The 19,244-nt window shown below is 40.1% G+C and overlaps 1 protein-coding gene across 1 annotated transcript; it reads left to right on the top strand.

The window, feature by feature from the left end:
* Window positions 1-3,587: 3,587 nt before the first annotated feature.
* On the top strand, window positions 3,588-4,350 carry LOC310991292 (gamma-crystallin M2-like; the record flags this gene model as incomplete). The annotated part of the gene is made up of 3 exons (XM_083978939.1): window positions 3,588-3,620; window positions 3,725-3,967; window positions 4,072-4,350. The coding sequence occupies 3 exons, from the start codon at window positions 3,588-3,590 to the stop codon at window positions 4,348-4,350; spliced, it is 555 nt and encodes a 184-aa protein (XP_083835065.1).
* Between the last annotated feature and the right edge of the window lie 14,894 nt (window positions 4,351-19,244).

Here is a 19,244-nt window from a genome sequence, read left to right as displayed (position 1 = left end):
CTTTCTCAGCATGCTCTCATATTGACCTCCTGATGTCTGTGTGTGTTGTATGAACTCAAACTTCAGTGATTTGGCACTGGGCTAAAAATGTCCAAGTCTTTCACCAATGTGTGATTTTTTAGTGGACATTTAATGTAATGGATGATGGTGAAATTTTCAGTCGCAGATTTAACATTAAATTGTTATTGGCTCATAAAATTTCTTTACTTCTGTAGCTGTTTATTTCCCCCATAGCTTTGGCATGATGATTAAAGGCACATTACAGTGGGCCTCTATAATATCCATAACTCTGTTTATTCACAATTACAGTTTTTCAGATGGCAAATGTGATAAAAGTTTGACATCACTAACTATAAAATATGCACCAGACAGACAATTACAGGTAAATGGTTGTGCTTTTAAAACAGATTGTGTGACTGTACTGATGGAGGCCAAACTGCGAAGCATGGTGAACCAGGTTCAGGACATCCACAGACATCACATGAGCACATCCGTCTCTGGAGAGAGAAAGACTAAACAAGGAGATGTTGGAAGCAGGCCAGGTCCCAACACCTGCCTCTACAGCTCCAGGGTTCATGGGAACCTCCACACCTAACACACATCGCTGTAACTTAGGGAGAGATGTTACTAAAGGGACAGCAGGGTTTGTTTACACATTCCTAACCTCTCCTCCTCCTCCTCCTCCTCCTCCTCCATCCTAATCCTTATCTCTTCCTCTCTTTGCTTTTTTCTTTCCTCTCCTCTTTTCTTCTGCTAATCTCTCACGCTGCCGCTCTTCTCTCTTAAAGCGTAGTTCAGTTTTTTTTTAAGTGGGGTTGTATGAGGTACAAATGATAATATATGCAGTATAAAGGCCTCTCCCCCCTCCCACTGAGAAATTGTGGCCCATCGTGGTGCACCAAGACACAGGTTACTGTTGTGAATGGGGGACAATCAGCGCCAGGCCTTGCGACGTGCTGGATCAATTTGCCCATCAGCTATACAAGTGTTTTTTGTAGCCTATATAAAAAAATAAGCATATACAGTAATAAAAACAAGTAAAGCAATTAACATAATAACAACCTAATCGCAGTTTAACAGATTTGAGATACAGGAGCTCAGCCGTCATTTGAGAGTTGAATGTCTGAATGATTGTAAAAGCAGAAAGAGGAAAGTGAGCTGAAATTGGTCAATATCGTTTTTCCATGTGTTTGTACAGAGAAGTGTGAGTCAGAAGGTGTAACAGAACCATCTTGTAGGATATAATCCTCACTATTATCACCTGAGTTAATTCTTGGTATGTATATACTTTTGATGTTATGACGGATGGTATTGCCTACTCTATATGTATATGACCTGTTTGTATTGTATTGTTCTGTTTATATACTGCTTTTCTCTAAGTGAATCACTGAAGGTGCACCTGTACTTGAATCTGTCGTGAAGTTGCTGAATGCACTTTAATATGTATTTTACCCATTTTTATATGGTATATTGGTACTCCCTAACCATTGAAGTTTGATTGTTAAATATGTTTTTCACCTGTTCAATATGTAAATTGATTGGTTGAGTACTGTTTCCTACTATAAATTCCATGACTTCCTGGTCTCAGCACGAGCCTGAAGAAGCCACATGCGAAACGCGTTGCTCTAAATAAATCATACTGTAGATCCTCTTTACCCAGTCTAGTGTGCGTTCCCACATTTTGTGTTTTTTTTTTCTATTTATGTTACATCATGTTATGTTTTGGAACAATAAATTAAGGACTAAACTAAGGCTTTTCCAAGAGAGATGCTTATTAACATCATATGCAGCTCTCTAAGCAAGTCCAACTTAATAAATATGTACATTTTGAACAACAAAGATCCTTTTTATTTATGAGAACGAGCCTCTTTTCCAAGACAGTGAGAGACACCACAGACTATTAAGTGTTTATGAAGAGCCATTGTGGTTATGGTGGCCTGTTTATTGTTTTCTAAGTTGCCTCAGTGTGTGAAACAGTTTGGGCTCCGTAGTGGACAATGAGTTTGGTCTTTTGGATGTGGGGCGAGCTAGCTGAGTTAGCTGTATTGCTGCCAGGTGTAGCGGCAGACAGAACCAGGGTTTCCAGGTCCAACAGCAACTCAAAACCAGCCCAAAACCAGAACTCAAAATATGCGCATAGAAATACATGGTGTTTTTAAAGTCCAAAAGCATTGCTATAATTGCAAAATATATTATAATATCTATAAAATAACACCATAAACATAAAATACAAACTGTTGTTTCCCCTATAGGTCCTAAAAAAGGCCGTATTAAACAAAATCACTTTTGTGGATGTTGTCACACAAGGTTTATAACAACAGAATAACATGGTTGTATTGTGAAATATATACGAGACATGTTAAACCATAAAAAATAATTTCATACTCCTTACAAACAGGGTTTTATACTCCCTACAAACAGAAAAATAAGTAATTTTTCTGGTAAAATTGCCACTTCTGAGACACAAAGTGCATCTGTATGTCAACGCAGTATTTGTCATTTATTTTCCTATATGTAGTTTAGGCATTGAGTATCCTGTCATGTATTTTCCCATACATGTATGTAGTAACCAGATAGTTACTACATATGTAGTATAGGCACTGAGTATTCTGTCATGTATTTTCCTATATGGAGTACAGGCATTGAGTATTCTGTCATGTATTTACCTATGTGTAGTGACCAGATAGTTCCTGCATGTAGTATAGGCACTGAGTATTCTGTCATGTATCTTCCTATATGTAGTAACCAGATAGTTATAGTGATTTGTTTAATGAATCCCATTCCTTAATACTATGTATTGCTGATGCCCTATGATGTGAACACTAAGCACTGATTATATTATGAGCACTAACTACCTTGTGCCATCGCAAATGTGTGTTATGGCCTTACAAATGTATATTATTAATGTGTACTGAATGTGTCTTTGGTATTTTACCTCATTGTTGCTCTTTTTTAAGGTTGCCCTTTATCATCAGGCAGAGGGACTGGCGATGAAAACTAGCTTTTTTAGCTAACTCGGGTGCATTTACTATTATTATTATTATTATTATTTTTTTTTTTACAATGTTTTATTAATGTACATTGTCCCTTGTCAAATAAATTAAACAGAAACTGAAACGCATAATTGATTCAACACAGCAAATTTGGTGTATCTCAGAAGTTGACTACACACAGAATCAAACTAACTAGTTTTGGACCATGTATGTTTGTTAAATCAACTTAAACACCAAATCCTGTTTTAAATAACCAACCACAGAAAGAATACTCCCTGGACAGGTCATACATGGAATTTGTCGTCACATGACATGATCCGGCCCATTCATACAAACACAGCAGAGAATGCTTTCTGTCATGAGAGAAAAGGCCTTTCTAAAGACTGCGAGGTACCCAGTGTGTGTGGAAAAAAAGAAAAAAAAGAATGGACACAACCTCAATGCCTATAGGCTATAATAGTAAGTTGCTGAGTAAGCGCTTATCTGAGGGGGGGGGTCACTGGTTCTTTACGTTCAGTCAGGTATAAAAGGAAAGGGTTAAACCAGGAAGGAACACAGCAGCACAGGAGCAGCAACAACCCACCAGCAGCCAACATGAGCAACACCGGCATGAGCATGAGGGGCAAGGTAGCTACTGTTAAAAATCTTTTTCTAATAAATGTAAATTTCCCCAAAAAAAAAAAAAAAATTATAATATTATTCTTCTTGACATTACTCTTCTCTTTCTCCAGATCATCTTCTACGAGGATAGGAACTTCCAGGGTCGTTCCTATGAGTGCATGAACGACTTCTCTGACATGACCTCCTACCTGAGCAGGTGCCACTCCTGCAGGGTGGAGAGCGGCTGCTTCATGGTCTACGACCGCACCAACTACATGGGAAACCAGTACTTCATGAGGAGGGGCGAGTACGCCGACTACATGAGCATGATGGGAATGAGGGAGTGCATCAGGTCTTGCCGTATGATCCCCATGGTAAGCTGGAAACTCTAGAAGATATTATATTATTTCACCATATCACATACTGTATTTCTGACTCCACATTTGACGTCAACTCTCAAACTGTGTTCCCCCTACAGCACAGAGGCCAGTACAGGATGAGGATCTACGAGAGGGAGAACTTCGGCGGTCAGATGCACGAGCTGATGGACGACTGTGACAACATCATGGACCGTTACCGCATGAACGACTGCATGTCCTGCAACGTGATGGACGGCCACTGGCTGATGTACGAGCAGCCCCACTACAGAGGCAAGATGATGTACATGAGGCCCGGCGAGTACAGGAACTTCATGAACATGGGCATGAGCGGCACCAGGTTCCAGAGCATGAGGCGCATCATGGATTCCTACTACTGAATGTTGACTGAATGTTCACTACATGTGTCGAACAACCAGTAAATAAAATGATTACTGCACTGTACTTTGACTTTTGTGTATCTTATTACCCAACTGACAAAATGAAAAAATGCCTATTCATTCATTCATTCATTCACTCTTTCAAAATTCAACATATTTGTTTAAAGGGACATTGTGTAACTTCTCCTGAAGCACTGATGCTGCATTAATGTGCAATCGGGCAGACAGCCGTCGGTAACAAACCAGATGTCATTTTAGTGGGAGCGTGCCTATGTTCCCTCAGCCCTATGTTCCCACTGGACTCTCTCTATCTGGCCTGTCTAGCCTCTACCTGGTCTTTTTTTACTAAACTTAACCAACTCCTTTCTTCATTGCCTAAACCCAACCAATGGTGGGACCAAAGGGCTGTGGGAACATAGGGCCTCATTTTCAGTGACAACAAAAGTTAGAAATGTGGGAACATAGGGCTGTGGGAACATATAGGAATGACCCCAGTTTGGTCACAGAAGTCCAGAGAAAGCCAGTAAAACGTGGATCAGGTAAACAATACGATGTCGCCATGACAACATATTGTCACGTGTATTGTTTTGCCTTGTGCTGACGGGCCACTTGTTTACATAGAGGCTTGTTCATGCCATTATGTGCAGCTGAGTTGCTTGCGATATACAACCTAGATGGGAGTAATTCCTACACAATGTACCTTTAAGCTATTCTACATGGACAGGAAACAACTATTAGCGAGACAATCATCACGAGTGTCCATAGCTGATCAAGGTTAATCGCAATATTTGCTCAAAATTTACCTAAAAGTAATAATTTCCAGGTTTTGAATTATGGACAGTTATGCTTGTGTCATTCATCTGACTAGCGGTAGTTTATGCGGTTTACGTACAGGCTCTTCTTCTGGCTCTTGCAGTAACAAAAATCTGATGGGTCACTTCTGCTGCAACTGATTCAAACTATGTGCCAGCCCTATGTGTGTAACGGAGGTCCGCGGGTATAGTCACTAAACACGAGGTACCAGTAAGGAGAAGTGACAGCGTGTGGTGGTTAGCGGTACTAAACTTACCTTACAGTACGTCAGCTCAGACATTCACAATATTTTATTCATATAGTAACAGTAAATACATACAGGCTATGTGTTTACTGTTATATCTTATTTCAGGCAGGCGGCGGGCACCGGGTGCAGGTGGTGCTGATACCGTGGTTGGTTATGTGCTGTGGTGATGTCATCCTGCAGTGGCTTATTATTTGTGATGCTGATCTGTCCAGGATCAGTTTGACAGGATTTGGGTATATATAAAACTCTGTTATTGAAATAAAACAAAATCAAAATATATATATATATATATATATATATATATATATATATATATATATATATATATATATACATATACATATATACACACACACTGTATATCAAAATATGAATCTTTATCCATAAGCATTATTCACATCATCTGTATGCAATAGGACTGGCCAAGCCCAACCCTCGACATAATTTTTTACCCGTGGCAACATTTATAAAAGTAGCCCAATTCTGTGGACCTGGCAACTCTGAACCACCAGGTACAATATAACTTGGCTACAGACTGGTTTATTTTGCAGTTCTGGCTCTAAAGCTCTCTGGTCATAAAATATTCTGGTTGTAAATATTCATGTCCATTGTTATATAAACCACAGAGTAAGAATTTCTTGTCTTGTTATTTTATGAATCATCTTCTACTCCTTGTGTCTCAGTCCAAATATAAAGCACAAGAATAAGGTGATACAAAAGTCACACCTACAGTAGTAATCATTCAGTGTCTTATCAGGCTATGTAAGAAAATGCATCTGTAGAAAGGTATGTTGATAGCGGGAAGTACAGTGGGAAAGTAAGTGAATAAATAATACATTTGGACCTTAGTTTTTACTCAATAAAACTAAAGAACTTAGGACATTTTAACATTTCAATCCATAAAAAGTTATGTGCTATAAGGTGGAATGACGCAGGAAAAAAGTATTGAACACGCCAACTGAAACCTCACACATTGACATTCACACCTGGGGGCAAATTATAGTCACCAACATGAGATATATACACACGAGAATTGTTTTTTAACTTCTATGAGGATACTGGTTTCTATTGTTAAATTAGACATGGTGGTGGCAGTCAGACCATATTCTTTTCACAAGCTCAAAAGGAGTAAATGAGAAGGATCATAAGCCTGTGATTGAGTTCAAGTAGATGGTGCAGACTGAGCCAGAAGTTTGGGCAGCTGTGGGCAGTCAGTGTAGGCTGATGTGAGGACAGGGGAGATTTTTCATGTAAATCTATTATGTTCTAACTGAAAATGGCAATAAAGAGATTTAAAACCATGATGCTGTATAGAGCAAAAGAGATAGTTGGTAGATAGATGGTAGATTGTTTTTTTTTTTCTTTTTTCAATTACATAAATTTACTGGTGTTTCTTCAAAGTTCTCCTTTAAATATTTGCTACTACTACCAAGTTAGAGACTGGACATCGTCAACCCGGAGAAACACTGGTGGTTCTGCAGACACAGTCACCACCACACATGACTAGAGGCCCATACGTGATGATTAAGGCAGATTTGTTTTTTTTGTTTTTTACAAGTCTGTACTGTAGTTTGTTTTGTCTTGGAAAATTCTACAGACTCTATCTTCAACATCTTAAAGGAATAGTTCTTTTTTTCTTTTTTTTTTAATTAAGTTTTTTATTCCTCAAAGTGCAGAGTCAATAGCGCCCAACACAAAAAGCCCATAAAACTACCTTGTAATCTTCCTCCTTACTGCTCGTCCACTGCAATCCAGGACACTTGGATTGCAGTGAGCGAGCAGTATGGAGGAATATTACAAGGTTTTTGTGTAGTTTTATGGACCTTTTGTGTCGGGCGCTTTGGGTCTCCAGATGCACTCTGAGGAATAAAAAAAACTACTCCGGAGTATTCATCAACATGAGGGTGAATTTCATTTTTTGGTGAACTATTCCTTTAAAGTGACAGTTGTAGCTTTAGCACACATCACACCGCCCTCTCTGCCTGGCACTGTTCCTTTCCACTGTCAGCACCCCGCTGTGCTTCAGCCATGTGTGTCAGCAGTCTGTCAGCGATCAATACATAGCTGCAAAAAAGGCCATGTGCATTTCTTTCACTTGGCAAGTAAAGCAATCACTTTCCATTTCTGTCAATGTTCCGTTAATACGCTGCAAAAAAAAAATGTTTTTTCAGTCTGATATATTTTACAGCAACAGTAAATTATTCCCACGTCAGTCTGCAGTTGATTCTGCAGCAGGACCCTGCGGTGAGTTTGGTTTGCTTTTTGCAAAGTGTGACAAATTTCCAATGTTTCAGGATGGGTTGAGCAGAATTTCTGCTGCAGTACTGAAGAGGACATTTCCTAAATCCTGCTGTCTCCACAGCATTTATCCGCAAATAGATTGATGGGCACACATTACAAGAGGAGAAATATTTTCATAGATTTTTCCTTCCATTTTTTCTATGCCCTGGGAGCAATTTGTCAGCTACAGTCGGCGACATTTCAGATGACAGTGCATCAAGCAAAGCTGGGATAAAATGACATTCTCCACTAAATTCACTGCGTGCACCTGCATTTGTTTTTGTCTCTCTTTCTCTCTCTCTGTGTGTTTGTGCGCTCACTCTGTGTTGATTGAGCAGGCTGAGAGAAATCCTTCAACACATATCTAAATTGCATTTGACATTACAGATGGAATTTAATTTACCTTCCCCAGGCTTCACATTTCTGACAAAACTTTTAAATTACCAAAATACATTTGCAGAGACAATCAATATCATTCATGTGAGCTGAATTAATGCAGGCTTCAACCCCCCCAGTATACAAATAGCTATTCCTATGTGGCTGGGCCATAAAATAACTTACAGTACATATAGATATTGTTTTCATTCAGACACATTGATTTCCCTGCAGAGACACCGTTTAATAAACTATAAGTCACTTCCATGGTTAATATAACTATTGAGGAAGAGTAAATTCAGCAGTATTTAATCCACTATCTCTAATGCTATAATAAACTGGTAGGTGGTGAGTATGGCCTTTCTTTTCCACACAGGTTTGGCTTAAAGGACACAGACAATTCAATCTTGCAATTATATTACCACTGAAATTTGCTACATATTGAATCATAATGCACTTGCATGGTATGAAATGTGCTTAAGTTTCAAAACACAAATTAAGTTATAGTTTTTACTGTAACACATAACGACTAAAGATCAATGGGATAGTATAATGCAACATACTAATTGTTTATCAAAGTATGAGTACAGTAGATATTTCAATACAGTTTTTATATCAAATTTATACTGTGTAATTCCACAGTGTTTAAGGGGAAATATGGTTTTTGGCCAATAGATGCTAGGGGGAAGGCAGAGAGCCGCCATTCTCCCTGTAACAAGTCATTTAACCATCAGTTACTCTGAAGCTGTTTAATTAAAGCGATAGTTTAACCAAGATTGAAATTTCACTCATTATCTACTCACCCTCATGTCGACTAAGGGCTGGGAGAAGTTTCAGAGTCCTCCGTGGCTTCTTTGAGTTACAGGGGGTCTCGACGTAGCAGTGCATGTCAATTTAACGGTTGCAAATGGATACCAACTGTCTTCGTAACAAAAAGACACACCGAAAAACATCCAAATACCTCCATGCTGCTCGTATGTAATGTCCGTCTTGTATTGAATCCCCGAAATGCGAAATTGTCTCGAAAAAAATTAAATAAGTATTTTTCAAGCTCGTTTTGTAGCAGAAGCTTCTCAAAGCTCCTGCTACCTACAGTAGCAGTTTGTCATATCTGGACGAACTGGGAAGAGAACAGACCCTGGTTCGTCCAAATATGACGAACCGGGAAGAGGAGCTTCAAGAAGCTTCCGCTCTAAACAAGCTTGAAAAATAGACTTATTTAATTTTTTTTGGGACAATTTCGCATTTCGGGGCTTCAATACAAGACGGACATTACATACGAGCAGCATGGAAGTATTTGGATGTTTTTTGGTGTGTCTTTTTGTTACGAAGACAGTTGGTATCCATTTGCAACCGATATATGGACATGTACTGCTACGCAGAGACCCACTGTAACTCAGAGAAGCCACGGAGGAAACTTCTCCCAGCCCTTAGTCCACATGAGGGTGAGTAGATAATGAGTGAAATTTCAATTTTGGGTGAACTATCCCTTTAAGGTAACAATAATGCATAGCTCCTCTTTAAACTATTAGCAGTGCAAAAATGTTTATGTTATGTTTAATAGGTGTAAGCTGTGTGTTAATAATGTGAAAGTGTCAAAGCTTCAGGCGAAAGTGAAACATACACAGCCTGTATCCAGAAACTGCCTTAAAACAAGCCATCTTGACCTCTGTACTTTTGTGATGTCACAACAAAGCAGGCACCGCTTTCAGCCACACCCACCTGGACTCATTATTTAACTGCACAGGATTTGTTTCTTTGAATGTCTGCCTGAAATCTGCTTTTTATTTGGTCACTCAGAAAATCGCCCATCAGTAGACAGTCGCCTCTCTTCTGATTGGCTCAGAGACAAAGATGGTTTTTGGTTCTTAAAACAGACAAATATGTCTTCCTATCTTAACAGGGGAAAAGAGTGGAATAAACCTTTAAATGTGGCTGTGCCATTCTGACTAAAAGTGTGTTTGCTCAGAGTTTAAATGGAGGGAATGAAATCAGTTGTAACACAACGCCTCATAAGACAGGCTTTCTCTTCTAGGGAAAGCACTGCCGGTATGAACAGTTTTTGTCTGAACCACTGGTTAAAGAAGTGATGATGGAACATGCAGCATCAGCCCTGAAGGAGTCACGCAGAGGAAATGGCTTTGACAAAAAACACTTTACAAATAAAAAGGCATTTCATTTAAGAAATTACTTAACACAAACTTGAACCTTCAGTGATGCGCACTACAGTATATCCTCTGTGGCCCAGTCAGACAATCAATATCATTAAGTATTAATATTATTTTTAATAGTAGTGAAGTGCTATATAGTATATCTTGTTTCTTTATCCTCAGTTTAACCTAACCTAACTTTGCTGACTGTGTGTTGTTGTGTTCTTTGTTTTTGAGCTTAAATTTTAGATTTAAAGCAGTACTAAAGAACTTTCAGTTTTGGTTGAGTTTGGCGGCGCCTGTGGACCAAAGCGGTAGTGTTTTGCCTGAAGGAAGACTCCATTTCCCATGAACACTAGCATGAAGCCCTGTAAATATCCTGCATTAAAATTAACAAAAGACATCAAAACAAAGTTTCTGTTTCCAGTGGATCATTTCAAAGTGAAAACACAAACATAATCCATTGCTAAAGTGCTGTTTTGCCTGTTCCCTCCTTGTTGTGACTCGCAAAAGTGAAAGTGAAGGAAGACTCCATTTCCCATGAACACTAGCGTGAGAGCAGGGTTCCTACCATGCTCCTCAAAGCTGCTTAGTGCCAGAGAAAGAGATACAGACCCCCTCAGGCCATGACAGAGGTGTCATTCAACTTGTTGTAAGTCGATGTATCATCACAAAAGTTATGAAAATATTTTATGAAGGTTGAAAAGTTCCTTAGTGTTGGTTTAAAAAAAGCTTTTCCATTGTCACGTTTTTCAAGGAGAAATTAGCAGCAACTTCTTCAACTCCTGAGGATAATATTTGGCTTTTAGCTGCTAAACCTTCACTGGCAAGTCACCTGGGGCCTCATGTATCAATGTTGCGTACGCACAAAAAAGTGGCGTACGTCATTTTCCACGCCAACGTTCAGATGTATCAAAAGTGAAATGACCGTGGAAAAGTGCGGTGGCCCACGCCAACTCCATAGCTGGCGTACGCACGTTTCTACTGCTGTTGTTCCTTTGGCGACACTTAGAGGTGAAGCTGGGAAACTGTTAATAATGTGAAAACAATTAGTCCTCAGAGTAATGTGCACATCAGAGACACATTTATGAACAACTAACCCATCCACATGTTGCAATTAGATAGGTGGATAGAAAAGCATGCGCAAAGTGGTGCAGAAAATAGCATCAGCTTTAGTCTTAAGATATTGCAGATGCTGCAGTGCGAAGTGCACACGAGTCCCGGAGGTTTTTTTTTTTTTTGCACATGATGACTCCGAGGGCAATTCTCTTGGAACTGAGCGCAGTGCGCTGCAACCGGCCTGAGAGCGCGACACGTCGGGGAGCCATCGCCTCCATTCAGGTGCTGACCACACTGTGAACATGAAGCATTTTTATACTATAAATGTACTGATCATATGTGATGCGTAAATGCATCACATATTAACAAACATTGTGGCGAGGTGGCTGGTTCAGCGCACGATTCATTCATTCAGCATAGCTGGGTACAGATTACAGCCTGGGACTTTATGCGCGCAAAGTAAATGTATTTGTTTAATTGTCCTATGTAACCCCCCGCCCCGATGCACATTGAGCATGTCTGCCGAAATATCACGCTGTCAGTGACTTTCTTTTTGCTGGTTAAACTACACAGACTGTGTGAAGTACTTAATGTCAATAAACACATGCGTAAAGTTGGACATGTGTCTTTATCGCAGATGTTTTTAATGATTATTTTCTCAACTCTGTTATAGAACTGGGAGGTAATGTCCCTTTAGTACAACTCCCTGTTGGTCCAGCTAATGAGACAAATGCATTGTTTTTTAAAAATGTAGATGAGGCAAAGGTAAATAAAATGTTATCATCACTGTCAAACTCAAAGGCTAAAGATATTTGGGGAATTGATACTGTTTGTCTTAAAAAATATAAGAATGTTCTAACTACCCCCATCACTCGAATTATAAATCTGTCACTGAATGAAAACATATTTCCAAGTTCATTGAAGAATGCCATTGTGACTCCTGTCCATAAATCAGGTGACAGACAGGAAGTGAGCAACTACAGACCAATTAATATACTCCCGGCTATCTCCAAAGCTGTCGAAAAGACAGTGGCTGAACAACTGGTAGCTCATTTAAATAAAGAAAACCTACTGCATCCTATGCAGTTTGGGTTCAGAGCAAACCATTCTACTGAAACTGCATGTTGCTACTTCCTTGAAGTCGTTAAAAGCAGCCTTGATAAAGGAGGGGTGGTGGGTGCCTTATTTCTAGATCTAAGAAAGGCGTTTGATACAGTTAATCATTCAGTGCTCCTTTCAAAATTGTCAACATTTAAACTCTCAGTTAATGTATTAAATTGGATCCAGTCTTACTTACTTGACCGCTCTCAGTGTGTACGGATCAATGATAAAACTTCGTCTTCTAAAGCCTGTGTGTTGGGAGTGCCGCAGGGCTCCATCTTAGGACCGCTGCTGTTTAGCACATACATTAATGACCTTCCATCTCTGTGTGATGAAGTAGGGACCCTGATGTATGCGGACGATACGGTCCTGTACACTGCTGGGAAAGATCCCGAAGAAGTAGCTGTGAAGCTGTCAATGGCAATGGAAAAAGTTACACGGTGGCTTCAGTACTCTCGTCTTACACTTAATACTAATAAAACGGTAACCATGTATTTCTCAAATAAACAACGAAATACTATTTTCCCAAATATATATGTTAATGGAGAAATAATAAAAAATGTCAATGAGTTCAAATACCTGGGTGTGATACTAGATTCCACTCTTACATTTAAGGGCCATGTTAAGAAAATGAGCCACACGCTGAAATATAACTTGTTAAATTTTAGAAACATCAGGAACTCATTAACAGTTGAAGCCGCGAAAACTTATTTCAATGCCATGATTTTGTCACATTATAATTACTGTATGTCCTGTTGGTCTCAGGCAAGTCCATCTGTCCTGAAACCCATCAGGTCACTACACAAACAAGCACTGAAAATATTAGACAGAAAGTCACGACAGTATCATCACTGTGAAATACTAAACAAATATAAAATGCTTAGCTTTGATAATCTAATGATGTATTCTAATGTCCGTCTAGTGTACAAAATAATTCATAATGTTGCCCCTCCCCCATTGAAAACCTTTGTTAAACTCTGCTCTGAGCACTCCACCAGAGCTTTAAGATCTGTCTCAAGTGGAGATTGTAACATCCCTAAGCGTAGCTCTGCCTTTGCTCAATCTGCCTTCTCTTTTAAATCTGTCAAATCATGGAACAATCTTACAACTAATCTGAAACTCTGTACAGACTTCAATGTTTTCTCCCGGGAAGTCAAACAATGGATCCTAAGAAATCAGACATGTCAGCATTAATCATGAGCCTAAATTATTTTTAACCTTGGCAAAATGTGAAGTATTTTAATAACTGTATGTTTTGTTAACTGATATGAAATATGACTATGTCCTGAGTGTTTGTGATGTGTGAGAGGGTGTATATGCATATGTCTATGGATGTTTAGAATGCTATGTAAATTGATAATTCTTATATTTCTATTGTTCTTATTCACCTGCCCAGGGACTACGGATGGAAAGTAGCTAGTAAGCTAAATCCGGTACAAGGCATCTCGTCTCATTTCGAGACTAATGTTATTTTGTACATTGTCCCTGATACAAATAAACTTATTAAACTAAAATCAGCCTCCCTGGCGCACTTCTGCATTTATTTACTACGCGATCTGTGTATAAAAGAAGGCAAATAAAATTGTAAATCCATTTCACATAATTTAATTAGAGTACAGTGTCTGCTTTCATTTGGGATGACAGCGGTCCTCCGCTTCACGTTCACCTTTATATAACACATACACTCTCCCACCCCCTTTGTGATGGTGCCGGAGGACGGCAAAAAAAAAAAAAAAAAAAGATGTTTACACGGCTCAACTTTATCGAGGAGCACCTTCCACTCAAATTTGGTTAAATTGCTGTTCCTCACAGTTTTTCATGGTGTTATCTGACCGTAAAGAGAAGGGAATCTTTGGTGCAGGCCTTATTTACATTGATTTGCATATTTAAATGGAGACGTGGACAGGGAGGAGATTACCACTTCTACATGTGCGCTCAATTCCACGTTGATTGGGATGTACAAAGGAAAAGTGCTTGGATCCATGCGTACGCACACTTTGATACATCAGATTTTCTTTGTGCGTACGACAGTTTCTGGATTTTGGCGTACGCCATGTTTCAGTATGAAATCCACGCAAGTATTGATACATGAGGCCCCAGATGTTTCTCTCTGCCATGTGAACCTGCCCAGGTTTGTGCACACTTTGAAAACTGCTCACTGAAAGTAAAACTGAGGTGAACGCTCAGATGTGCAGGATCAAAACACTGAGCTGAATCCCCAGCCCTTTTACTCAGCTGCTCTTTGTTCAAAAAATATTTTCACTAGTGTTTGAAGAACAAGATCAACATGATCTTCATGTACTTACCAAAACCTCCACTGATTAATTAAGTACAAAACATGTCACACTGAGTCAAACAAAGACTGGTGGGAGACACAAAGGTTAACCTAGAATTAATCAGAAATTGATATTATATATTTGTTTTAAAGGGACAACGAGGAGTTTTGGAAAAGCGAAGCGTTTTCACACTACATTTATGAGCCTCCGTGCGCACCGTGAAATTCTTTGACCGGCGCAAGACAGACTCATGTTTTCATTCATTAAGAATTAAAGTCAGAGGTTGGAAGACGATCACATACCGTCATAGTTCCGACCATAAACGGCGATTCGGCGGCGTTATTCTCATGACTCGCCGGGCAGCGCCTGCGAAACCGAAAGTAAGGAAACGCTGGTCGGCTAGAGACAAAACCATATATTTATCGAAAATGGGCCCATTAACAAGTGTGGGTACCGTAGATTCATCCACATTAATATGAGACTTTTTTATTGTCGCAGAATTTTTCGTTCTGCCGATGGAGAAACTCCTCGTTGTCCCTTTAATCAGCTTAGTTTGTGTTGGATTCCTTATGTTGTTGGATTAAAGAGGCCTAATAATAATAATAATAATAATGAAAAAGACTATCATGAATATTTCATAATTTTCCATTTCACATGAGCGTTGCATCCTTGCTGAGATCAAGAAAGACTATAATATTTCATCTTGTATGTGTCAGTGTGTAGACTTGGCTTGAAGGCGGTTTAATAAAGACAATCTAAATGAAGTCTGTATGATTCAGCGAGAGCAGCCGTAACCGGAGCTGTCACAGTTGGCCGCCAGCACGGGCCGCCCGTCTGTTGAATTGACACTGGATCCAGAAACAGGGACAGCTTTTGTACGGGCCGGGGCCGATGATGGTCCATGCGTCCTTGGCGGGGATTGACAGTGTGGGACAGAAACTCTCTCCTGGCCCGTCCCATCTCATCTCACTTCAGCTGATGAACACAACCCGATAGGGTTCAGAAAACTCTTTGAGGGGGGTTGCTGTCTGATATCAGCTACCCAGCTGCTGGGCCTGACAGCGAGTGAGCCGAGATCCTGTTGACAAGGGGCTTTCATATATTTCCTAGGTAGCAGATGCATCACTTCACACGTAACACTGTAGACATTTCTATTCAGAATTGGCTGGGCTGTGGTGGTAGATGTGCAGGTAGACTGGTGTAAAAGGAACTGTCTCATAAAATTTAGTGACAAGGAATTATGTGGGATTATTACCAAACAGTTCATTCATGTGATGCAGTGATTAAGATCAGATTATTAGATAACAGAATCTTAAGCTTCAGTGATCTGATGTATTTTTAGTGCAGCTAAATATGTGAGCAGAATAATAACGAGAGGATTTCATCAAATTCCTCAATTAGACTCTTGAATGTGAGCGCCTGGTTCCAAAAGTAAGACCGCCGTTCATCTTTCCTATAAACCACTGATGAGCAAACTTTGGCCCAAAAAAGTACAGTTTTAGTGAAAATAAAAAGTAATTTTCTATAGAAAAAGAAAAAAAAAATTGGTGAAAAACTTTTGATGAAAAGGAAGAGATGGTGTGGACTGCCAACACTTGAGATTTTTTTACAGGGGCTGTGAATTGGACGAGGTTAGAAGCTGGCACCACATAAAAAAAAAGGTACATCAGTCACGGAGCACATTCAAGGTTTGAATGAAAGGACATGAAAGTTTCATAAGTAGAAAGGATGAAAACCTGTAATAGAAAACACCTGGTTCTTTAATAAAACAGGACGAGTGGGTGCGCAAAATAAAAGAAGTCGTCTTCGACTCCCAAGGTGCATGTCAGTCAGAAACATCTAATCACCAGGCTTCACATGGTGTTACCTGAGCTGCTCATGGTGGCGGATGATGAAGGCAAAGATAAAGATAAAACACTCTATACTGTATCTATTAAACCTATTCACTGTCAGATTCCGATCACAGTGGAAGATGCTGACAGTTTGTGTTGTGTGTTTGTCTCCTAGGGTAGACCACAATGCTTTCTATGTACACCGATACCCACACACTGCACACACTCTCTATAGGTTTTTTTTTCTTTTGCATTTGGCATCAAGCACTGACCTCATTAACTCTGCTGAAGGTAACATGTCCACCCATGGGTCTATCATCACAATTGTGTTATAAATAATGTATGATATTTTCTATCTATTCTTCAGCTCAGCATCCCTACTGCATCAAAAGGGATGCAGAATATACTGTATGGGTCATGTTGTCATAAAAAGTGAAAAGCAAATTAGTTGCGGAGTTGAAGTACAACAATGACAGAAACAATATTATGATTTTCTTTACTAAATGTAGCATGCAGACAAGGTCCAGTATCACATCCCTATACTTACTCCTTGCCTTTCCTCCCACCAGAAGCTGCCTCCATCATCATCATCATCATCATCATCATCATCATCATCCATTTTTCCCACATTCTGTGTTATAAACTGTTTTCTTGTCTGTATACAGCATCTATTGCACATCTGCCCGTCCTGGGTGAGGGACCCCTCCTCTGTTGCTCACCCTGAGGTTTCTCCAAATTTTTCCTGTTAAAATGGTTTTCTATGGAGTTTGAGACAAACTGTTCATAAAAGTGGGCTATACAAATAAAATCGCCTTGCCTTACTCTACAGTAAGTTACAGCAAAACCAATCTACTTCAAATATGAACTGATTAAAGGAGAATTCCGGTCATTTTTGACCCCTAAATCGTTGTCCTGATGGTCACCCAGTGTTGGGGGGAGCAAAAAACACAACTAAAATTGATGCAGGGAAACCAGAGTTACACCATGGCTAGACGGCCAAGCAATAGCAACAATGCGAACCCATGGGGGCAATTCTTTCAACCACAACAAACACTCAAAAAACAATCAAATATCTATGGTACTGTACATGACTCGAATCCTTACGAGACACCACTGAACTCATATAGTGTACAGTATAAACAGTATTTGTGTTTTTGCATGTAGTCCCTCACCTCAGATAGCCGAACTCTGAAACATCCTGGAAAGACATTACTATCCGGATCGCAGAGCGCCTGCTCTCCCCACCACAGAAACAGACACTTTTTCCTTGTTGTGATGATTTCTTTACAAAAAATAAACGGTCAGAGATATTTTGGACATTACCACTGCACAGCTCCACCGTTTATTTTAGTAAAGAAATCATCACAACAAGGAAAAAGTGTTTGTTTCTGTGGGGGAGAAGGCGCTCTGCGATCGGTTAGTAATGTCTTTCCAGGATGTTTCAGAGTTAGCCCATAGGTGATGATTAACTCTTTCACTGCCAAAGATAAGTTATCTCGTCTTAGCGAATCCAAGCGTAGTTTGCCAAAGACGAGATAACTCGTCTTAGCGTTTTTTTAATGGCAACGCCATGTTGAATGTCTTGCCCTACTCCTCTGTGAAGATCAGACTTGTATCATCAAAATAAAGTGCAGAAAAACACATTTGGATTGAGAGATATAAAAAATATAGCGTGTTTTTCCCCCCTCACGGAGCGGAGCGGGTGTCTGACTGCAGCGGCGCCGCTCCGTGACACTCTGGCCGCCGGTGAGAGCTTAGGGGGCGGCGGCGGGGCTCATGGCGGCTCGGCAGCTCTTTGAAGCTCCGTGCAGCTCCGTGATACAAAGCACAAACGTTAGTAACAACAACCCCGTTGATCGCTCGTCGTTAGTCGTCAAGAGCGTTTAGAAAGTCGCCAGAATTTGTGAGAAATCACTCAGATAGCAGCTTGAAAATCCCGCGATCTAGTGTGGATGAGGAGCGGACGACGCCGGCGAACGTGACGAGGAGAGCTAAAGATGGTGGGAGTGTCTTGTGAGCGTACAGAGACTGTCTGTGGCTGAGTTCAGGGGGCACGTCAGCCAGAGCTGTAGGCTGTGTGTGTGTAGATGTGTGTGTGTGAGACAGAGAGTGAGTGAGACCGCTGCCTGCTGACCAGAGGAAGCTGGATCTGATCTAAAGCGCCGTGTTTCGGCTACAAAAACCTGTCGAACTGATCCGCGCGCGCGCACACACACACACGCACACGCGCACACGCACGTCACGTACGCACACACACTAAAAAAAAGGAAAGAAAAAGTTGTAACTCAAAGAAAAGAAAGAAAAAAGGCTGCAGTAGTGTGTGTCAGTAGCTAAATGTTTTGTCTTTTGTCATCAAAAGTAATTTGTCAGTGTTGATTTAGTTGTTGTTTACAAGAGAACAACTGTACAGATGTTGAGGCGTCACTAAAGCAAAATATAAAGGAGCCAATTGTACTGGTTCACCTGAAAATGACGGCCGACACAAAAACCTCTTTTTCTCAAGATTTTGGTGCCAAAATGGCATTTTGGGCTAAACTAACCTATATTCAACCGCCAATTTCACAAGACTGGAACAAGATAGAAACAAAGTTTTTTTTACTGGAAACTAGAGACCGTCATCTTTCCTTTGATGGGTTGAATGTGTATGTAGTAACAGTACATAATATATGGTGGGTCTACGGAAATCAGTCAAAAAGCTGGAAAATGCCTGGCAAGCTGGAGGAAGCTGCTGTGAGAATGGCTGGCAGTCAAAGAGTTAAGC

Source organism: Trachurus trachurus (genome assembly GCF_905171665.1).
Source record: "Trachurus trachurus genome assembly, chromosome: 9".
NCBI lineage: Eukaryota > Metazoa > Chordata > Actinopteri > Carangiformes > Carangidae > Trachurus > Trachurus trachurus.
The sequence above is the reverse complement of the archived record's forward strand: the minus strand, read 5'-3'. Positions and strand labels throughout refer to the sequence as shown.